A 22,297-nucleotide genomic window follows, 5' to 3' on the forward strand; every position below is an offset into this window, starting at 1 on the left:
TTAGAATAAAAATTTATTTTGGTAAAGAATTATATTTTTTTATTTGCAAAAGCTGAAAGCGCTCATATAAATTACCAGCCCAGAGCTTGGATTTCCACTGGATCGACTGCATGAAACAAGAGTCTGTCACTTCTTCTTGCCAGGTCTGGGGGCCTTTTCTAGGCCTTGGACATATTTTCGAGGAAGCTGATACTCTTCTACAAGCCAGAAAGCAGAAACTCCTCAGTGGGGCATGAGCTTGCTCTCTACTGCTTCAGCTTTGTCTCACAATGTCCCTCCTTGGTGCCCAAACCCCGACCCTGAACCGCACAGCTACCTCCTGGCCCTCTTGCCCACTGGGTGCTCACTCCTGCTGTGAAGCCTCTGTTCAAAGGATCCATCGTGTGACCTGCTCCCAGCCCAAACTCAACTCCTACGGGAAGCCTTCTGGGATGCACCATTTATCCTTAGCCCTCGCAGCTGCAGTGTGTATTTCAGCAATTTTCACACTGGCAGCTCCCTTCTACGTGTGCTTCAGGCATTTATGATGTTCTCCTGGAGAGAACATGTCTGTATTCAGCCATGTGTTTGGCTATTTTCCCCCGTATTTCTTCTCAGCACCTCACATGGGTTCTTCGCTTTATTAAAGGGGCTCAACTGTAAGTGAACTGCTGGGAGCGGCCTTAGGCCCCAGAAGAAATCTGCTTGTTGAGCATTCACTATGTGCCAGGCTCCAAGAAGGAAAAAAGGATGAAAAAGGCAAGTCTCTGACTCGAGATGCTCAGTGGAACAGGGGTTCAGACATTAGAAAAAATGAGCCATGTTGCAGACACTTATCAGAAATAGAAACACAAACAGAAAGTGCTCCATTAGCAATTTTTAAAATGCTAATTTAAGGAAAAATGGGCCATGCTCTGAGAGAGACTCTCCATGACCCTTGAGCTGGGCCAATGAGCCTCTACGACTGGGAGAGTTGGGCTGTGGGAGGGCACGCCGGCAAGGGAAGCGCAGAGCTGAGAGCCCCGTGTGAACGTGCGTGGTGTATGGGGGCAGCGAGGATGCCAGCATGGCCGAGGCCCAGGACCGGGTGGGAGCCGCCAGAGACGCCTGAATGGAAGCTGGGGGTCAGACGCGAGGGTCTTGTCTGTTGAGCTTAGGAGTGATTTGGAAGGCACCGAAGAGGCATCAAGAGTAGTTCAGGGGCTGGCCCCGTGGCCGAGTGTTTAAGTTCGCATGCTCCGCTGCAGGCAGCCCAGTGTTTCGTTGGTTCGAATCCTGGGCGCGCACGTGGCACTGCTCATCAAACCATGCTGAGGCAGCGTCTCACATGCCACCACTAGAAGGACCCACAACGAAGAATATACAACTATGTACCGGGGGGTTTTGGGGAGAAAAAGGAAAAAAATAAAATCTTTAAAAAAAAAAAAAAAAGTCATTCAGAGGGGAGTGATGTGATCACATTTGTTTTAGAAAGCTGGCCCAAGCAGAGATGTGGAGGACAGCCTGCACTGAGGACAAACTGGAGGCCAGGTGGCCCAGAGTCAGTAGAAAGAACTTAGGCTCCGGTATCTCACAAGCTCAGCGCCCAGTGGCGGCGCTCCCCAGTTGAATGTCTCAGGGCAGAATACCGAATTCTCTGAACCTCAGTTTCCTCATCGGCAAAGCAAAATCAGTCCTGCAAGCCTCGCTATAATTGAGAGAGATCATGCCTGCAAAAAGCCCAGCGAGGGGCCTAGTACAGCTTGGGTGCTCAACAACTGTTTTATAAAAGAGAAAACCAGGAAGAAAACTACTCTAAGAGTATGGTGGAGAGAGAATTGAACTTGGAAGCCAAAGGATCTGACTCAAACATTAGCTCCACCTCTTGCTAGCTGCTAAAAACTATATGGCTATATATATATAATATCTACATGTGTTATAACTAGAGTGAGTTGGGTTGGTGGGAAGATTTTTGCCAAGTTTGACCCACGTCTTGGCTTCTTCAGAGAGGATGCTCACCAAGCAACAGCCAGCTGAGGTGGTGGACCTGGTTTCCCTGGATCTGGACCTGCAGGCTGTCCTTGGCCCCTGGGGCCGGAGTGACGGTGGTGCTAGCCTGGCATCGCTGCTGGAGGATGGCAGCCACCAAGCACGGGTCCAGACCATAGGCCTCCAAATTCCGGACCACGGTCACCTGTGGGGACAGAAGACTGATGGTGGGTACGGACCAAAAGCCCTCCTCTCCAGAGGGCCTTCTGGAGCCTCAGCAGCCTCCTCACCCTGCTATGTTCACCATCCCTACAACCCTGGTACCTTTTCAGCCAAATAATTTATTTTTGTGCTTCTAAATTGATTCTTTTGATCCTGTCCAATGTATGTGTCATATATTTAGTGGGATAGATACTCTATGCCACATATAGCATATAGTTTTTATAAAGTTTTTTTTATGGAGAATTTAAAACATAAATGAAAGTAGAATAGTATAATGAGCTCCCCTGTACCCATCACCAGCTTCAACAGTGATCAATTCATGACCAACCCTGATGCAGCACATCCCCACGCACCCCACTCCCATGTCACTTTATAGCAAATCTTCCTGGACACCTGATCCTTTTATCTACAAATACTTCAGTACGTATCTCCAAAAGATAAGGGCTCTTCTTAACATAAAAACAAAACCATCATCACATCTAAAAATAAACAGGGGCTGGCCCTGTGGCCGAGTGGTTAAGTTCACGCGCTCTGCATCGGCAGCCTAGGGTTTTGCTGGTTTGGATCCTGGGCACGGACATGGCACTGCTCGTCAAGCCATGCTGAGATGGCATCCCACATGCCACAACTAGAAGGACCCACAACTAAAAATACACAACTATGTACCAGGGGGCTTTGGGAGAAAAAGGAAAAGTAAAATCTTTTAAAAAATAAATAAAAACAAAATAAAAATAAACAAACAATAACTCCTTAATACCAAGTATCTCATCCGTAACACAGGCATTTTTCTATTATTCATCAGCTTCACAAGTGACAAATATGTGACTTTGAGAAAAAAAAAAAAAACCAGTACTACTTTTTAAAAATCACAATTCCCCCTGTTTCTTTAAAACAAGTTCTCTCTCATTCACGACTATAGATGGTAAAACGCATTACCACCAGGAAAGGTTCGGGAGGGTGCTTTCAGTAAAGTCTACAGAAATTCCAAAGAGCGTAGGCTTGTCTGGGGCTCCAGCCCCAAAGAGTCTCAGAATCACGAGGACATTCCCACACCTCACCTGATGCAGAAATCCCTGACTCCACCCTCCCCAAGTGGTCACCTAACCTTTCCTTGCAGACGTCCAGAAAAATAACTCCTTATTTTAGAAAACGGCAATTTCAATTTTGGACAGTCCTAATTGTTGTTATTAATATAAAAAATTAGTGTTTAAATAAACTAGTATACATAGAAATTGCTTAGTACAGAGTCTGGCACATAATTATACCCTCGAGAAATAGTGGCTATTGCTAATTCTATTAAGGTTCTCATTTATTGAATGTGACATGCCAACTACTATTCTAAGTGCTGCGACCATTTGTGCTCCTTCGTTTGATCCTCACAGTGCCTGATGAGGTAGTATTATCCCCAATTTTCACATAAGGAAACTCAGGCAAGAAGACATTAAGTACCTTGGCTCAAGGTCAAGCAGCGAGGCAAAGGCCACATTTGAACCCAGGCCTCTAATCCCAAAGTCCATGCTCACAACCGTACACTACTAGAAAGTTCTTTATTTTGAACCCGAGTCTGTTGTCTTGGGATTTCCACCCAGTGACCCCATTTCTGTCTGTAGTAGGGCACACAGGCTGATCCCATTTCTGTCTGTAGTAGGGCACTCTGTAAGTGCGCTCTTTTTCCCGAGCACGGCTTTTCACAGATTTGAGAACAGATGTAATTTGTTCCCTATGACTTTGTGTTGCCAAGCTAAACATGCTCAGTTCCTTCAGGAATTCTTTACAAGATATTTTCACTGAGCAAGGCCCAAGAGGGAACAGAATGAGTAAGAGCTGAAAGCCCGTAACATAGTTCTAAGAAAAAACTAAAATTAAAATCTTGTTTACCTTTGGAACCAGGCTCTAGCAAGCTTCCTAGCACAAAATCCCGGAGGGCAGTGAGCAAGGGGGTCAGCTTACCCGTTTATACAGGGCCCAGAGCCATCTCATAAACACGGGTGCTGCATAAATGCCCTCTGAGGTCTCTGAGGCCCATCTTCCACCTCCAGTCACATGAGAGACGAGAACTCAGCAGGGACATTCAATCACCCTCTTCAAGCACTGTCTTTTTAAAATTACCTTTTTATTAGAAGCTCTCTGTGCTAGAGTGATGTCAATTGGGCAGATTTTGCCCTTCTTCACAATGGGCTCTTGTCCGGGAAAGGTCACTTGATAGGCAGGCTGTAATTTCTCCAAACACCTGAAACAGGAGTTAATGAGTTGTAGACTGATAAAGCCAACAGAAACCACTTGCTCACACCCCACTGCTACCAGGCGGCTGGGCGAAAGCTGATCCTGCAGGCGGTGGTTTGCCCTCGTCTGCGCCTCAGAATCATTCAAACCACCTGAGGAGCTGCGCCCCGGACCAATTCAGTCAGAAGCTCTGACTGGCATATGTATTTTTTAAAGCTCCCCAAATGCGGCCACAGTTGAGACCACTTATTCAGGGAAGGGAACATCAGTGACCTGAGCCCCTGGAAGATGCCCACCGACCTGGTCTTCTGAAAATGCGCCCCGGCTGTTTTGTGGAGCTTACCACCTGCTCAAGACTCTCCCTCACCCAGCCCAGTAAGGTGCTGCTTCACGTCCCTGACATGTTCCAGTAAGGCATCTTTCTCATAGAGCGCCATTATCACGAGGAACCTCTCCCTTTTATCTAGCCAGCCAGTTTTCTCTTGCCATCATATATATTGGGACTGACAAACTTTTTCTATAAAGAACCAGATAGAAAATATTTTAGGACATCCCACAACTAGAAGGACCTGCAACTAAGATATACAACTGTGTACAGGTGGGGGTTGAGGAGATAAAGCAGAAAAAAAAAAGATTGGCAACAGTTGTTAGCCCAGGTGCCAATCTTTAAAAAAAAACAAAAAAAGAAAATATTTTAGGCTTTAAAAACCATATGGTCTCTGTTGCAACTACTCAACTCTGCCCTTGTAGCACAAAAGCAGCCCGCAGACAATACACAAAGAAATGGATGTGGCTGTGTTCCGGTGAAACCTTATTTACAAAAACAGGTGCCAGGCCAGATCTGGCCTGCTGGCTGTCGTCTGCTAAGTCCTGATATGTTACTTTCAGTTTTGGTTCTGTGGCAAAGAAAGAGTATCAGAATCTTTCCTTTGAAGACTTTAAGACAACTCCCCCACCCAGCCTTCTTTCTGCTTCTAAATCTTTTTGAGATTCTTATTAAAAGTAGTAAGATGTGATAAATATTAAGGGGAGGGGACAGAAATGTTGGGGAGGGGCTGCCAATCCCTACTACCTGGTCAGGAGACTGTCCCATGGAAGCTTCATGACCGTGTGCTGTTCGTTTTTCTCTAAGATGCAGTCACATAGGACGGGATCCAATTTCACAAGACTAAAGGGAAAAAAGAGACAATAAAGAAATCCCAGCCCCGCCCCTTCAGACCCAACGGCCAGCTCAGGATTCGTCTCTTACATGTCCTTTATGGTCATTCAGGATTATTAGAACCAATTACAGGACCACAGTCCATGAAGCAATGTACCCTATGGACGGGAGTGCAAGTATGCTTTCTGAGAACAAGGGAGAAGCAGGCAGTGCAGGGGAAAGAAGATGGGAAAAATCTGAAGACCAGGATTCTTGGTTCACTTCTGCTACTAACCATGATTAGGCCGGGAGTTCCCAACTTTTTGATCATGAGGATTCTTTAGAAAGTAAAAAAAGAAATTAACACAATGCTCTTCATTTAATATACCTTCTGTACCCACTTACTAAGACAATAAAGAATGCAGGGGGAAGGGGGAGGTGAAAGGGGTGACAGGGCACGCGTGTGTGGTGGTGGATGGTAATCAGTCTCTGGGTGGTGGACGTGGTGCAGTCTACACAGAAACTGAAATGTAATGATGTCCGCCTAAAAGAAAATAGAGAGCACCAAAAAGCTATGATGACTGCAGTAAAATTTTTTCAAAAGTTTTGCATTTTATTCCTCATAGTAGCATCTGCATTTGAAAATCCGCAGTGGCTTTGTACGGATAATACTCGTCCAGTCTACAGTGAACGCTGACAGCACGTGTGAATCTGAACACCCTACACAATAACGCCGGGTGTCCACAGCCCAGGGTTTAGAAACCACTAGTCTTGGTTATTCCTAAAAGGCTGTGATCTCCTGCACACGCCTCCTTCCCAGACAGCAGACGTGTCGAAGTCTGCAAAAGGTGGGCATCCCCCCCACAGCCTCCTCTTCCCCATCCACTCACTTTTTGTTGTCTGCATCAACCAGGTCGTTTTTCTTGGCGTAGCTGATGATGATGGCTCGGACCTCAGCGCCCTCGAGAATGCTCCCCTTCCTAGGTGAGAAGTGACCGGGGGGTTACTCACGCCGTGCCGGGAAGCAAAGTGCACACACCAAGACTCACTCCCTGCTTTGCAGGGCGCTTTCCTCAGCTTTTCGACCTCTGTTTTCTTCCCTTTTCCTGAGTGAGGCGAGCAGGACCACGTGAAGAGTAATCACAGGTAGAAAAAGGAGAGACCTACTCTCATTCACTTAGTCCAGAGACACTTCCCAGGGGAAGGAGGCTTCGGCTGGATCTGGGAGGAGGGGGGATGGGGCAGAGCAGGTTTGCCAGTCACAGAAGAACACTACTCAGGCTGAGAGGGACTACAGGCCAGAACACCAAGCAGGCAGAGAAGGGCTGCTCTCCAAAAACTCACTTGTGGCCAGACTCCTGGAAGAGCAGGGTCATGCTGGCTGGGACACAGTAGAGGGATTTTATATCTGGAGGGTGATAGGGCTGTTCCCTGCTACCCTCCTGGATAGTCTGGGAGGTCGGGGAGGGCTCGGGTATGACGAAAGATGTGATCCTAAAACCCAGCAGAAGGAAAGAAAAAACACATTTATACTAGTGTCTCGGCAATTCCCAGTCCGTGGCCCAGGTGCCCTGGGGCCAGCTGAGCTACGGTGACCAGGCCCCCGGCACTCACCTCGGGTGTTTCCAGTCCACAGCCACAATGCTCTCCACCCCTTTGCTCAGCTCCTTCACCTGTATAATGTGCTCCTGCTGCATTTGCTGCAGGAACTTAGAGAGCTAAGGGAGAGAGGGCCGGTGGTGGGGACCTCATCGATTGCACACACACACTGAGCACCTATGATGGGCCAGACACCAAGCAAGGCAGCTCCTGGGAGGGACATGTGACAGTCCCTGCCCTCATTGAACTAGGAACTGGGAGGCCCCCACCCTGAGGGTCAGGAGTGAGAAGCTGCTAGAGACTGACTGGTGAAGCCTCTCAGAACTCTGACCAGACATAAAGGGGTCAAAAGGAGGGAGGGGAGTGGATGCCCACCCAACGGCCTCAGCCCAGGGAGAGTTTTCTTTCCCCCCCTTATACCTGGAATCAAAAAGCTTAACTCTAGCCTGAGCCCTGGAGACAGGGCTTCTCCAGTGTCCATCCAGCTCATGTCATGTGTGGCCCTAACAACTCTGTGTGACATGCAGAGAAGGGACCTGCTTACCTTTCTGTAGCTTGACTTCTTTATGTCCAGTTGTCGTCCTTCAGGGCTGATGGCAGACAGAAAAGGCAAGTTACGCTAACAAAGCAGTCGTGGTGGGACCTGCCTGACACTGAGAGGAGGGCATTTCTCCTCAGCCTTCCTCCACCATGCTCGGAAAGAGGCCACTGCTCCAGAACTCTGCCCATGGCAGCATCAGAGAGGAATACAGACTCTAGTGTTTGGCCATCCAAAGACCTTTTCGTAAAGATGGAACGTTCTCTATCTGTTACTCCATATGGTAGCCACTGGCCACATGCGGCTATTAAGCACTTGAAACATGACTACTGTGACTGAAGAACTGAATTTTAAATTTTATTTAATTTTAATTCATTTAAATTTAAATAGCCACATGTGGTTGGCAGCTACTGTACTGGGTAGACTTTAGATTCCTCTCAAACTAGACAACGTTCCGTGGCCTCAAAAGCTTCACTTCAGGGTGAACCTGTCCAACACCAAGCTCACTGTGGCAGCCGGACCCAGAGCAGGATTTGGCAGACCACCTCCTGCCGGCGAGTCTGGCCACACCCATTCATCTGCCGTCCACGGAGCCCTAGCGCTACAAGGGCAGAGCTGAGTAGCTGCAACAGAGACTGTATGGCCTTCAAAGCCTAAAATATTTACTATTGGGCTCTTTATGGAAAATGTTTGCTAACTCCTTGCCAAGGGGTACTAGTTTTCATGAGGAGGTTCCTGACAAAAGCCGTCATCGTTCCCTCTCCCCAGAACTTACATCTTTTCTCAAAATGTGACAAGCAATAGTAGCGCGATTCGTAGGGGCCCTTCTAGAGCCCAACCCAGGTTAAGAATCTCTATCCTAGAGAAGATTCCAGGATCCCTCTCTCAGTTACCTGCAACCCAGCAAGGTCAGGACAAATCACCAAGCATCCCCCACACACCCCAGACCCCACACTCATATAGGACGCCTCAAAGAAACCCACATGTAAATAGGAAGAGAAGTATATTAAAACCACTTTTTAAAAAACAAAGCAAAATTCTAACAAAGAAGTTCAGTCTTAGGGTAAAAATCAATGAGCAAACCTCCTCACATGATAATATTGATTGGGTGCTTATTAAATGTCAGGCTATTTAACCTTGACAGCATTCCTACAAGTGCTGGAAATTAGGGCTCAGAGAAGGCCGGCAACGAGTTCAAATTCACTCCAGCAGCCTGGGAGTTGGCATTTGGACCCAGATGGCTCCATCCACATGTGACCCTCCCTCTCCTGGTGGCCTGTGGTTGGAGGCGGGCTGGGGGGTTTGCACGAATTCTTCCTCCTGATACAACCTAATCTGGCCTGCCTACTTTTCAGCAGAAGTGTGAGGGGTCGAACGTTCCAGAAGAGGCCTCCTGACAAAGAGGCTGCCAGAGGACGAGGACGCCTCCTGGACAGGACATGCTGCCCGAATCGTGAGAGCAAGCCTAGAACCACCACAGCAGAGGCAGTGCTCAGAGAATCTTGTGAAGTTTAACCTTCATTTCCTCAACATCCTTTCGCTAAAACTCAGGACCTACTATACCTGCCAGATCAACCCTCCACTCCACTCTTTCCACAGCATGTCCCTCAGCCAACTGCCCCTCTGCCCTGTCCTACCGCCAAGGAGTAAGAGAGAGACCCACGCCCTGGCCTCCAGCCCACGCCATGCCTTCCATACCAGCAGGAGAACATGTGGCTGCCAAGGAAAGTGCTGGTGAGCAAAGGGAGGTCAGCCTTTTTGACTCGGCACTTCAAAGCCTGCAAGAAGCATCGCTGCAACAGTTCATCCATTTGCTCTGCAAGGAAAAGACAAGGACCACAACCTTCCTGAGGGCCACAGAGCGCCTAGCGCAGTCCAGGGAAGCTCTCGCCCAGCCCCACCCCCGCCTCACCCCTTAGCTCCAGAGGAACCCTTCCCAGGTCGCGAAGCTCCCACACGCTCTCAAGCAGTGAGCCTTTAAAGAGGGCTGACCCCAGAGAGCAGAGTGAATGCTTCTCTGGCTGAGCAGTCAGAGCCAGAGGAAACCTCACAGGGCTCTGTGGCTGCAACAGCCCAAATGCCAGGGCAGACTGGCGGCCAGGGAAACGTGACCCCTGTGGAAAAGACTCCCCGGGAGGTGTCCGAGGGCTGCTGTGCCACCCCACCAGAAGTAAGGCCTTGCCCTCCTCTCCTAGAGCATTGGTGCCGCGCGAGTGGGCAGCAGAAAGGGGCGCGCCAGTCCCCTAAACTGAGAGGAGGTGGGCCCTTCCGCTCCCAGAGCCGTACCTTGAAGGGTCCTGCTATCTGTGGGGTCTGGGTTCAGGCCCCCGGGGCTGGGGTCTTCTGAGGCTTCTGAGAGGGACTTCTCCTCATACATCTGCTGAACCTCCCCACTCTCTTCCTCCTCTCCCTCCAGGGTCAAGCGCCTCATGTCTCCCTGTAGGGCGGGGTCTGCCTGGACAGACCCCTTCTCTTCGCTGAGATCTAGGGGATCCAGGGCCAGTGGAGCAATGGACGGTGGAGAGGACTTGTCTCCAGATCGCCTGGAAAAAGCTCATGTCAGAAACACCAAGCAGCAGCCACAGCACTCCCCACTCTGGTTAGGGGGTCAGCTGTAGTCCAGAGAGGGTAACAAGCAGAGTGTCCGGGAGAAGGCAGAGAGCCTGAGCTCTCATCTCAACTCTATTTCCAGTTGTGAGCCCGGACAAGTCCCATGCCTTAATTTCCTCATCTCTGAAATGGCAAGAGTTAATGCTTGCCTCCTCCCTATCCCAAAGCAATAATAATAATACTAACTGACATCCAGATCAGAGAAAGATGAAAGAAAAAGTAGTTAAAGAGAAGTCTCCAAAAGTATTACCTTCATATGGGTTAAAAACAAAACTATTTTGAATTAAGTAACAAAATTAAGATTGCAAATGCTTCTGCAGTACCAGTTTGGTGAAATATAAACCCAAAGGCTCAGAGGATGTAACAGTACACACACCGGGCCTGCTCAAAGACTGCAAACTCAGTGCTTCTGCAGTCAATCAGAGTGCAATCAAACTTACAGAGCAGAGATTACAATGGTTTTATGCCACTAAGCCTTAGGAAGACAGAAAAAACAGTGGTGCCACATAGCAGAGCATGCAGAGAGTGAAAGTGAAAAGCTTCATCTCAGCAAGATCACATAAATCGAACAAAGTTCCACCTAACAGCTGCAGCCAGGCTTGTGAGCATTGCTAATAGAGAGGCCGGAGTGTATGTGTGGGCTCTTCTGATCAGGTAAATACCATAACCATGTTGAAAAGTTGGGGGGAAGCGGGGCAGAGGCAGCCGCTGATAAAACAATTTAGACAGCGTGACCTTGACTGCTGTTCTCAGAAGAGTTAGAAAACCAAGTGCCGAGAGAACATCAGTGAGCAGCGCTCCAATATCTGCTAAACACAGGCTAAGGAGGCTGTACCTCCAGCAAGCGGGGCTTGGCCAATCCTTGTAAATGAGTAACTCCAGGACTGGGCTAAAAATGTAAGGACGAATCCACACCAACAGGCCGCGATGCTTGGCCAAAAGACCTGGTACATTGCTTTCGAGAATAGCACTATTTACTGCTTTGGTAAAATGACAAGAAAATAAACTGGTATATGGCTCCAGAAAGCAACTGTTACAGTGAAAAGTGTAACCTCCACAATGGGGAGGTGCTCTGGAATGTGAAACCTGAACATGAAAGTGACTAGGTCATCCCCCTGGTGCCTGAAGATCAACTCTGCTTTGATCAGGATTCAGAAGTGAGAATTTCCCAGCACTCGTCCTGGGGCCAGAAGATGCCTAAATGTGTGTGGCCAGTAAGGCCAGATGGCCCAGAGCTGTAAAACTGCAGACTCTCACTGTAAGAGAGGCAGAACAGACAATCCCTAAGGCCTTCTTCCAGCCTAGGATTCAATTTGCCTAGAAAATAATCAAAGTTCTCTGTGATTCTTTTCCAAAGAGGCAAAACCCCAAATCTTTTCTCCACAGTTAGCAAGGAAATTAATGCGGGGTCAGCAGCTTGCCAAAGGTCAGGGCAGGGACCAAAACTCTCCCTTCTGACCCAGACCCCGTGCTCTCTCCACCCACTCGGCTCTCTGTAAAACAGAAGAAACACTCAACCCACCACAAGTGGTCCTGGTAGGTGTGGAGCACAGAGAAGCCCCTCCCCTTCAGGCCTGAAGTCAGCATCTCAGCCGTGGACATGGCGGCAACTCCAATGGCAACAGGGGCTCTGAGGAGGAGGCCAGAGACAGGGTCAGGGAGTCTTCCAGGAGGGCACACAGCAGGACCACCTTTCCACACACGCGCTACAAACAGCACAGCCACACATCCGAAGCATCCACTCGTGTCACAAAACTAAACTCACTCCAGTCTCAGTTTTCTTCAGATTACCTATAAATCTCACTTTCAAAAACCCCTGACCACACAGTCCCCTTCTCCATGAGTGACTCCTCTGCTGATGCTGCCAATGCTCGTTTCATTCCCTTTATGAATTAGACCCAGGCAGGACTTGGGAGGACATTTAAAGTTTCCTCTCTTTAACTTCAACAATGACAATTACCTCCCCTCCTTAAAGAAAGCATAGCCATCCTATATGGAAGTTCAGAAGGGAAGCCATCTGCACGCCGTAAATTAGTCTGAGGGATGCCATAGGGAAGAGAGAAGAGATAAATAGTGGTGCCAACTAGAGAGGTTCCTTCTGAGTTGGCTCTTTATAACAGGGCTTGCTCTGTGTAACTATCTATCTAAGAACCGGGTGTGTTCAGAATATCAAAAACAACCACATATATAGTAGCTGTAAAAACTTCCACAGCCCAAATGGGACAGCTGGGTCAGTGCAGTGTTACTCAAGCACAGCCCACACACTGCCTGTGAGGACTGGGGCCAGCTGCACGACAGTGGGGGAGTACACAGCCTGGCAAGGTCACCTGGGCCCAGGGGAGAAAAATCAAGGACAGAGTTTCCAACACCTGTACTTAAAAAAATGTTTGCTAACCTGGTGCCTCCACTTACTGTGCCCACAGGTCAGCTCCTGCCACAGAAACTTTGAATCTGGCTCCTCTCCCAGTTCCCAAAAGAGGGGTCTTTTTCTTCCAGCCCTGGAAGGAACTTCAGTCTCACAGGGTTTGTATTTTTAATAAACCCCCTAATACCCTCATCTCCTGCCACAAACCACTCCAAGCTTCATCCCCATATACACTGTGAAGGTACCCCGAGCACACCAAAAACATATTTATGTAGGGGCTGGCCCCAAGGCCAAGTGGTTGGGTTCATGTGTTCCGCCGTGGTGGCCCAGGGTTTTGCTGGTTCAAATCCTGGGCACAGACCTAGCACTGCTCATCATCAGGCCATGCTGAGGGGCGTCCCACATAGCAGAACTAGAAGGACCTACAACTAGAATATACAACTATGTACTGAGGGGCTTTGGGGAGAAGAAGAAGAAAAAAAGATTGGCAACAGATGTTAGCTCAGGGCCAATCTTTAAAAAAAAAAAAGTATGTAGTTTTCTCCTATCTTGGATAGAATACTGGGGGAAAAACAATGATACCACCATGCTTTTCATCTGCAAGTTTTGCTACAGGTCAACAAGGAAGGAACATTTCCAGGTGCTTGGTTCCAAAAAGTTCAAGGAAAATGGGAGAACATGAGTAGCAAAAATAAGATCTTTAAACACTGACCCCTCCCATGCCTACAATTTCTCTCTCTTTCTCTCTCAAAGAAGCAATGAGTAAAATAATGAGATGTCATTTTTCACTCAGGATAACACAAATGAACAAGACCCATCATATCCCGTGTTGGTTAGAGTGTAGGAAAAGAAGCTCCATATACCCCACGGATGGGAGTGAAAACCGATACAGCTCTTTCGTAGGGCATCAGAAAATACGCATGATCTTCAACCTAACAGGTCTGCTTCTCAGTATCCACTCTAGAAAAAATATTGGCACTGGCGTCCCTAGAGGCATCAGTAAGATATTGTTTGTGATAGAGACAAATTGGAGATAATCATCCACTAGGAGAGGATCTCTTCCATCACCACACAGCAGGCAAAAAGATTCAGCATATCTGTGCTCGATGACATGGAAAACATCTGCACTATCTTAAGTGAAAAATGATAAAGTATAATTGTCTGTATTTTTAAACATACATATGCCAAATCTACATTTTTATATGGACCATGTATATAAGCACTGAAGGTTGGCAAGGATATGCATCAAAATGATAATGGTTACTTTCAGGAAAAAAGGATTTTGGAGTGAGGGGGCTTTCAATTTTTCAGGATTGTTCATATGATTACTTGCTAATTTATATTTATTTATTTACTTATTTTTGGCATGAAGAAATGGACTAATATTTATTGTCATTATGGAACTGATAAAAGGAATGGTGAGATGAGCCAATTAACCTAATTTTTATTTCTTTTTTTTTAATTTTCGGATGTACATCACATTTCGAATTCTGTGTACGTTACATCATGTTCACCACCTGAAAACTAATTATAGTCCATCCCCTCACGCTAATTTATTTCTAAAAAGTAGTGTGGTGATGGCTGAACAACTGTGAAAATATACTAAAATCATTGAATCGTACATTTGAAACAGGCGAATTATACAGTATATAAACTATATTTCAGTAAAGCTATTAAAAAGCTAAAAGATGAGGATGATGGAACAAAGTGTCAAGATCGTGAAAGACAAAGAAAGACCAGGAAAATGTCACAGACAGAAGACTAAGATGACAAAACAACTAAATGCAATGTGGTATCCTAGATTGGGTCCTTGAACAGAAAAAAAGACATTAGTGGAAAAACTGGGGAAATACGAATAAAGTCTGTAATTGTGTTAATAGGATTGTACCATTGTTAATTCCTTAGTTTCGATAACTGTACTGTGGTTTTATAAAATGTTGTCATCACAGGAAGCTAGGTAAGGAGTATATCAGAACTCTGTACTATCTTTGCAACTCTTGTGTAAATCTAAAATTATTTGGAGAAAAAGAAGCAGCAGCAGCTGCAGATACACTTGGTCCAGATGTGTGGACACCCCACAGGCTCACTGCCATTCCCCTAATGGCCCACTCTGTTTCTTCCAGAAGAACCTGTTTTTTCTTCGAATCCTTTATCTATACGCTTTGGAAGTTATCTTCCCCCCTCCCCAGTTTTACTTAAGTGTTTCCCCCAAAGGCACAGCTGACCGGCACAGTACCTGTTCCCCACCAAGGCAATGGCACAGAGATCACCTCTCTGTACCTGAGGCAGACCAGCAGGGGGCACCACTAATCCTGGCAGCATCAAATCTGCGGCAAACAAAACAGAAACATCACAACCTAACATTCTGCCTCCATCGAATTCCACCTTTCACTTCATCATTTATTCATTCACTCAACAAACAGATATTTGGTATCACCTACGTTATTCACAATGAAAATAAAAAACGGCAAGCTGAGTATCAGACCTTTCCCTCTTAGGGGGGCCTGCGGTCAAATTAAAGCACCAAGCTGAGGGTCTAATTCCATGATCCATCTTATCCTGGTTTCCTAAATTCAGCTTATTGATGTAAAGTGCACAAGGTACTTTCTCATCACTTTACCTTATTTAAGCTTTACAACAGGGTCAGAGGAGCCCAGAGAGCTCACGGAAGCAGCCAAGTGAGAGACACAACACAGATAGGAGAAAAATTCCATTTTCGAAACATGTGAACATAGGAAACAGGTACATTTATTAAAGTAGTTGGCCCTTACTAAGCAGGTGTCAGCCAATAGCCAGAATATAGGAAAATCCTTACCTGCTCCCCCTACCAGTTTTTCGAGCACGAGTGGCCATGTTGTGAACGTTGGTAGGAGATCAGGATAGGACCACAGGGTGTACACTGTCCAAAAAGAGACCCCGAAAACACTTACTGCCAAAAAGTCAATCCCCTAGGGAATTGGCAAAGCCAACCACTAAGGTCACTTTAATTAAGATATAGAAAAGAAACTCGACTCAAAGCTAGAGAGAAAGTTGTGAGGGGATGCCCAAAGAGGTTTCCTTCTTGAAGAAGGTGGACACTTAAGAAACTGGATGCCACTTGAGACTCAGAGGTCCCTGTGGTTCCACCTGGACTGCAGCAGCAGAAAATGGCCACGGTGGAGAAAGTGGGACACAGCCCCAACGAGGACTCCATTTATGACCTCAGAAGGAAGTAACCTGATAACAGGCAGCTAGCCTGTAAGAAATTTTGGAACTTTCCCATGTTTATGATTTTTACTCCCTCTGTTTCCATAGTGATTAGCAGTAAAACCTTAGATCAAAAAGGCATGTGTTTGCACAACAGCAAAGTGCAGTGGCAGTAGGAGTGGCCTAAGGAGACTGCATCGCACTGCTGCAGCCAAGCTTGGTGGGAAAAAAGCCCCAAGTGACAAAGTAGGTGTCAGCAGCTATGGAAAAGAAAAAGGACACTGAGTCTCTGAGATCTGTGACAAAGAATGAAAGCAAAGATCATGAGAACCAGGCAGAGCTGAGCTGTGATATCTCAACTGAAGTACATCACTAAGACAGCTGGGTATGCAGTTTAACTAATCCAGCTCCTTTCCTATCACAGCATCTCTTCAGTAGCTTAGGAAAATCTTGCTAGTGATAGTTTTAAGAAACATTCTTTAAATGCCCTGAAATTCTACCCTTTCCAAGACCTCTGCTCATCGCTAGTTAACCCACTACAAATTATTGTTCCTTCATCTCAGAACTTCCCTTGGCAACCACCCTCTGTTAGCCCTTTTTTCCTCCCTCCTATAGTAGTTTCTGGTCTTGAAAGACCCAATTCTAGGGCCACTAGGTCCAAAAAAGATTCTTAGGGATAATATTGGGAGATTCTGCACTTGTCTGTTTTAAGGAAGACAGGTTAATGGAGGAAATAAGCAGAAACAGATGTTAAGCAAGGGCTCTAGTAATGGGCATCTCCATCCTATTGCCATACCTGTGGGATACAGATTTTTCTCCAGTTCAAATAGGATGGGGTTACCACCACTCACGTACACAGTCACTGCATCCCCTCTGTGAGCATACAACTTCACAGTGTTGAACTCTTCCTTTCCAGGTACTAACTCAGAGACCTGATCGGTTCCAAGAGCGGGGAAAGCAGCTGTCACATCAGCCCGAAGCTTTCTCCTGCAGAAAGTACACCAATACCTGGTATGAATGCTGCCTGGATGGAGTTTAATAAATACTGAGGACTAGGGGCTGGCCCCGTGGCCGAGGGGTTAAGTTCGCGCGCTCCGCTGCAGGCGGCCCAGTGTTTCGACGGTTCGAATCCTGGGCGCGGACATGGCACTGCTCGTCAGACCACGCTGAGGCAGCGTCCCACATGCCACAACTAGAGGAACCCACAACGAAGAATACACAACTATGTACTGGGGGGCTTTGGGGAGAAAAAGGAAAAAATAAAATCTTTAAAAAAAATAAAAATAAAAAAATAAATAAATACTGAGGACTCAGAAGGACTTAGTATAAAGTTAAGAGGGCCCAGGAAAAACTGTCTGGTTTATGATGTCCTATTCTCACACACTCTTCCAAAACATCCTATTCTCTTCCTTATCCAATGTCTCATCTATTTTCACATATTCCTGGGGCACATCTTTGCATTTTACAAAGAAAGAGGAAAACTGAGACCCAGTGAGCAAACCAAGTTAGTCCGACAGTGGAAACTCAGCCCTGCCATCCTGACTCCATGTCTAGCCCTCAGACCCGCTCCTTTCTCACATATGCTTGGCAAATCTGCCAGCTTATGACTGACTAGCTATACCAGGGCACCAAGAATGACAACTATAGAACTCTGGTTCCAAAATTCCCAACGTGATGTCTGCGTTTGCAACATTGTCTGAACAGATACAGTTCGCCTTACCACATGCGGCGCATCCTTTCCCCCCCAGAAGTAATCACTAGACGCTTTTTCTCAAATATTTGTAGTTCTCAGCGCCCCACTTGATCTGTCCAAGGGACTCTAAGCTCTTTGGAGGGCAGGGACCCTGCATTCCTTCATGCTTGCATCCTCCACAACACCCCAAACAGACCGCAGCGCGGACTGAATTACGTTTTCTTTTAAACTCATTAGAATATCCAAAAGGCAGCCTGGGAGATAAATCAGGCCTCCTCTCCATCTTTGCCCTCAAAATGTCTAACTCACTCTTGCCCCCTGGGGTCCCTTCCCCGCCGTACCCCTCGCCCGCCACCCCAGGTCTGCTGCCCGAGCCCAGAGAGGGCTGTGGGCCAGCCGGGCTTGAGAGACGTCTGGGTGCCATGGTGGGCAGAGCAGGCCCCTTCTCTCCCTCACCTGTCCGACCCTTTGATGGCCGTGTTGGACTTAACCCGAAAGGCCTTGGCAAACATGTCTGCTGGAGTGGCCTGAGGAAGAGAAGGAGAGCACAGAAGCCAGGGGCTGTCAGGAGAGTGAAAGCGCGGCGGCTCCCCGACCCGCAGCCCTGGGGGCAGCCATGCTGGGGCCCGGCCGGCAAAGGGGCCCGGCTGGAAACCCGCGCCGCGCAGCTTCGCGGCTGCTGCCGCTGCGGAGACCGCGGCCGCCCCTAGCGGCGAGGCCGGGAACTGAAGGGGCGGGGCGGGGCCCGGGGGAGGCGGTGGACTCCCGCGAGGGAGGGTGTGGACACGCCCCGCCCCGCCGCCGCGCCCCTCTGCCCGGCTCTGCGCCTGCGCGAGGGGCTCGGGGCCGCCCGGGGCGGTGACCGGCCCTGCCCACGGCGCTGTCGTACTTTTCCACTCCGTCAGCGTTAAAGTGCGCCGAGCTGGCGCTCTGCAAGCTCTCGTTCCGTTCAGCATGGTGCAGTTCCACAAAATTAATTGAACTCTTGTGTTTTATTAAACTTGCAGGCCTCTTGAATGTTTTTCTTAAGGGCTTTGTTTATTAAGATCGTTACATTTTATTGCGTACTAGAGGCCTCAGCTAGGATTTTCTCCAAGATTTTCTCCTCCGTGTTTTTTAATTTATGTGGGGTGATAATAACAAGGAATCCACTCTTGTCCCAGATTTGTCCCTGAGGTTATAGGAAAAAAACTACAAATGATCTTCAAATCTAGTATTTTAAAATATTTTTGGCTATTTGTATGTACCCAAAGTTTCAGGCATCATTTGGGGGGGTTTTAGTTCCAAAGTAATTATGTTGTTTATGATTTATTAACTCATATTGCTTATTAAAAAATATCTGTAAGGCAGATTAGGCTCAAATTATGATTTGGCTTCTGGGTAGCAGTGTGATGACGGCTCAACGGCTACTTTTTGCTTTCTCTGTGAGACATGGATGTAATACCTACCTCACAGGGCTTCTAAAGGAAACAACTGAGGTAATGTATGTGATATGTTGCACAGCTTTGCCAATTTCCAGTAAATGGTAGATATTAGTCCAAAACAGGAAAACCAGTCTCAGCTGTGAGGGATTGGTTCCTGGAGACAGCTGTGCACCCTGGAGACAAGGATTAAACCCTTGGGGTCCTGGCCTCTACTAAATTAAATTTTGCATGTGAAAACTTCAGAGCAGAGTGACCATCCACCAAGAAAAAAAATCCGAATTGCTTGATTCGGCAACATAGTTGCATAAAGGAGAATTCCACATTAGCTGTCTAAAGATTAGGCCTTTCACAATGTCTACCCACCACCTTTCTTGGAAGGGCCCCCAATATGGCCCAGGGCCAGACCCAGCTCAGGCTCCTCCTATGCTTCTGACCCACCAGGCCTTTATTCTGAGCACCCCAGCCACCATGCCAAAGTCAGAGGAACCCAGAGGAGGACAGCAGCACAGACCCTTGTCCCCATGGAGCCCCACCCCGCCACACTTGTAGGGTGTGACGTCAGACTCGGTGCCGTTGATCAGGCCTGTTGCAGACCAGTGGCTGAGGGAGCCTCTGCCCTGAAAGCTGAGGAAGGTTATTCAAGGAAATATTAGAAATTTCAAGCAGGGGAAACTATTACACACCAGATGTCCTGGGTAAGACATAGATTATCAGCTTAAAAATTTGTGGTTGACGAGTAGGAGCCAAGACCCAGGGAGATGCTGTACCTCAGCATCCTGCCTCCTCATTGGCAGAGCAAGATCTCACTTTCCCAGGGTGGACACCATTCCACCTTCTCTGCCTGCATCGTGAACCTGCCTGCTCCCTCCTAGTAGCCCTGTTGCCAGCAAGCAACCCTGAGTCCAACAAGCCCAGATTCCTTAGCCTTCCCTTTGTGGCTCCAGTACAGCCCCGCAGGGCTCCCAGCCTGTTCCTCACTCTTAGGTCAGCTGCAAACGCAGTCTATCTTTTATTTAAAAACGAAGGACAGAAGTAGGACTCCAGAGAGTAGAGCCAAGAACCAGCATTCACAAGCATTTAGCCCTAATCAAGAAACTGGCAACATGTGCCTTGATGGATTTCCTATTCACGATAATCAGTGGCTCCTGGGTGCCTCTCAGGTTCTCCTCTTTTGGGAGTATCTTCAGTGGTTATACTATGCCTATCCCAATATTATATGTTGAGTTTGGTGCGGATAGCTGTGTCTTTTGTTCAGATCTTTACATCAAGAACTGTACTCAAACAGCTGTACTCAAGGAAATATACCTGAGGCGCATCATCCACACCTGGAACTGATTTTGATGATGACATCCTTAATTTTGAATGATAAAGGAATGAGACTTTTGGGGACCTGGGGAGGGAGTTAATATGTTTTGCATGTAAGAGAGACGTGAAACATTTAAGGCCAGAAGGAAGATAAGGGTAGCCAGACTCCAAAAGGGGCCTCAGTGGTCTTCATGCCCATACGTGGTCCCCTCCTGCATGAGATCAGGGCTGCCTTCTGTGTTCAATAGCATACGGCCAAGTTGACAGTGTGTGACTCCTGAGGCTAGGTCATAAAAGACAGTAGCTTCTGCCTTGGTCTCCTAGATTTCTTGCTCTGGGGGAAGCCACCCACCATCTTGAGAGGACACTCAAGAAGCCCTGTAAGAGGTCCATGTGGAGAGGAACCAACCCACTAGCATCAACCTACCAGCCACATGACTGAGCCACCTTGGAAGCGCAGCCTCCAGGCCCGGGCAAGTCACCCCACCATACAAGTTTTCAAGTCTTCCGTCCCACTGTGCCCTGTCTGAATTCCTGATCTACAAAAATCATGAGATAGTAAATGATTATTGTTTGTTTGTTTAAAGATTTTATTTTTCCTTTTTCTCCCAAACCCCCCCCCGGTACATAGTTATGCATTTTTAGTTGTGGGTCCTTCTCATTGTGGCGTGTGGGACGCTGCCCCAGCATGGCCTGACGAGCAGCGCCATGTCCGCACCCAGGACTGGAACCAGAGAAACCCCGTGCCTCTGAAGCAGAGCATGTGAACTCAACCACTCAGGCCACGGGGCCGGCCCCAGTGATTGTTGTTTTAAGCTATTAAGCTTGGGGACTGTTTGTTATGCAGCAAGGAAAACTAATACAGGAACCCAAGCATGTCTCACTCCCAGTACATCCTAAAACAGCCGATTTGTCCATGTCACTGTGATGGAATCCACAGCTATGTGCAGTCCAGCTGTTCTCCCCGGAAATCATCCTCCGCTGGCTCTTTTGCTTATGATGTGAAAACTGAAAACTTAAAAGCCTAAGATGTTTGACTAATGCAAAGTTGGAGGGGGATGGGAAAGGAAGGAGCTCTAATCATAAAATCTTTGCTATGAAATCTGCGGCTTTTTATGAATCGCAAGGCCTCACGGAACTCACAATATAAAAGGGGACACAGAGGTGAAGATAGGCGCACCAGGGCTGCTCTTGCAAAACCAAACCCCAAGGCAAATTTGAAGAAGGCAGAGCTCCGCCAAGCCCAGCGCAGCACCGCTATGTTGCCTGGTCTTCCTGGCCGGGATGGGAGCCGAGACTGGGGCACCCACTCTGAGAACAGCTGCAACCACTTCCCAAACAGCCTGCCCCACATGCTGGGAGCTTGGAGCTGCCTTCAGCAGGGGGAAGACTTTCCTGTGAATTTGATGCGCCTGTCCTTTCTCTCTTCTTGGGACTGCCTGAACTAGATATTCTGCTGGGCTTTTAAAAATCACTTTTCGTCTTCACTGCCTCCCTCAAACTCATACCCCTCCAAAGTTAATGAATCTGGAGGATCCCGGTTGAGGCCTGGAGGAGCCCTCAGACCCTGGGAATTGGGCAGAAAAAGATTCTCACAGCTGCTCAGAAGTCAAACCTTTCACATCTCAGAAAATTAGTTATTTCCTTGCCTGGGATAGATGCGGAAGGGACTGATCTGAGGTGAAAATGTTCCCCACAACCTGTGGCAGAAACCTGTTATTGGGACTCATGGACCCTGGGAGAACTCCACAAATGAAGGGAACCTGCCTTAATGGATCACCTGCGTTCCCAGGCCCCTTTAAGCTCTGGAGCTGGACATATGTGGTAGGGAGAAGGAAATGGCAAGGTGCAGGGCGACTGAGGGAGATAGAAGCCCTGCAAGTGGATGTGGGCTTCTCATGGCCGTGAGAGGGAAGCCCAGGCAGGGCACTGGCGGAGTCTAGACTCAAGGCCTGGGGCTGAGTCAAGATGCCCACTAAACGTCAGAGTCAGGAGTTCACGTGGTATCTGACGCCAAGGGAAATATTCTTTTAACTGATGCTTACTG

General features: G+C 47.8%; 1 protein-coding gene across 2 annotated transcripts; it reads right to left on the bottom strand.

Annotated features, from left to right (window-relative positions):
• EIF2D (eukaryotic translation initiation factor 2D) lies at positions 1-18,189 on the bottom strand. Of its 2 annotated transcripts, XM_046682933.1 has the most exons (15): positions 17,978-18,189; positions 16,625-16,815; positions 15,458-15,541; positions 14,879-14,969; positions 11,800-11,907; positions 9,954-10,210; positions 9,366-9,483; positions 7,674-7,719; positions 7,145-7,248; positions 6,875-7,024; positions 6,421-6,510; positions 5,465-5,560; positions 4,279-4,399; positions 1,978-2,152; positions 1-197 (listed from the first exon to the last, which is right to left on the bottom strand). In XM_046682933.1, exons 1-15 carry the CDS (start codon positions 18,031-18,033, stop codon positions 127-129), a joined length of 1,758 nt encoding a protein of 585 aa, XP_046538889.1. In that variant the 5' UTR covers positions 18,034-18,189; the 3' UTR covers positions 1-126. The 2 variants fall into 2 exon arrangements, with proteins under 2 accessions (XP_046538889.1, XP_046538890.1); XM_046682934.1 differs by lacking the exon at positions 17,978-18,189 and having other exon boundaries at positions 16,684-16,816.
• Positions 18,190-22,297: the final 4,108 nt, after the last annotated feature.

This window comes from Equus quagga, chromosome 13 (genome assembly GCF_021613505.1).
Source record: "Equus quagga isolate Etosha38 chromosome 13, UCLA_HA_Equagga_1.0, whole genome shotgun sequence".
In the NCBI taxonomy this organism is placed as follows: domain Eukaryota; kingdom Metazoa; phylum Chordata; class Mammalia; order Perissodactyla; family Equidae; genus Equus; species Equus quagga.

Coding starts and splice junctions, on each gene's coding strand:
- EIF2D (XM_046682933.1), bottom strand. CDS start 18,033: ATGTTTGCCAAGGCCTTTCGGGTTAAGTCCAACACGGCCATCAAAGGG. Junction 14,970..15,457: donor AAAACTGGTAGGGGGAGCAG/GTAAGGATTTTC, acceptor TGTTTGCCGCAG/ATTTGATGCTGCCAGGATTA. Junction 7,720..9,365: donor AGCCACATGTTCTCCTGCTG/GTATGGAAGGCA, acceptor GTCTGCCATCAG/CCCTGAAGGACGACAACTGG.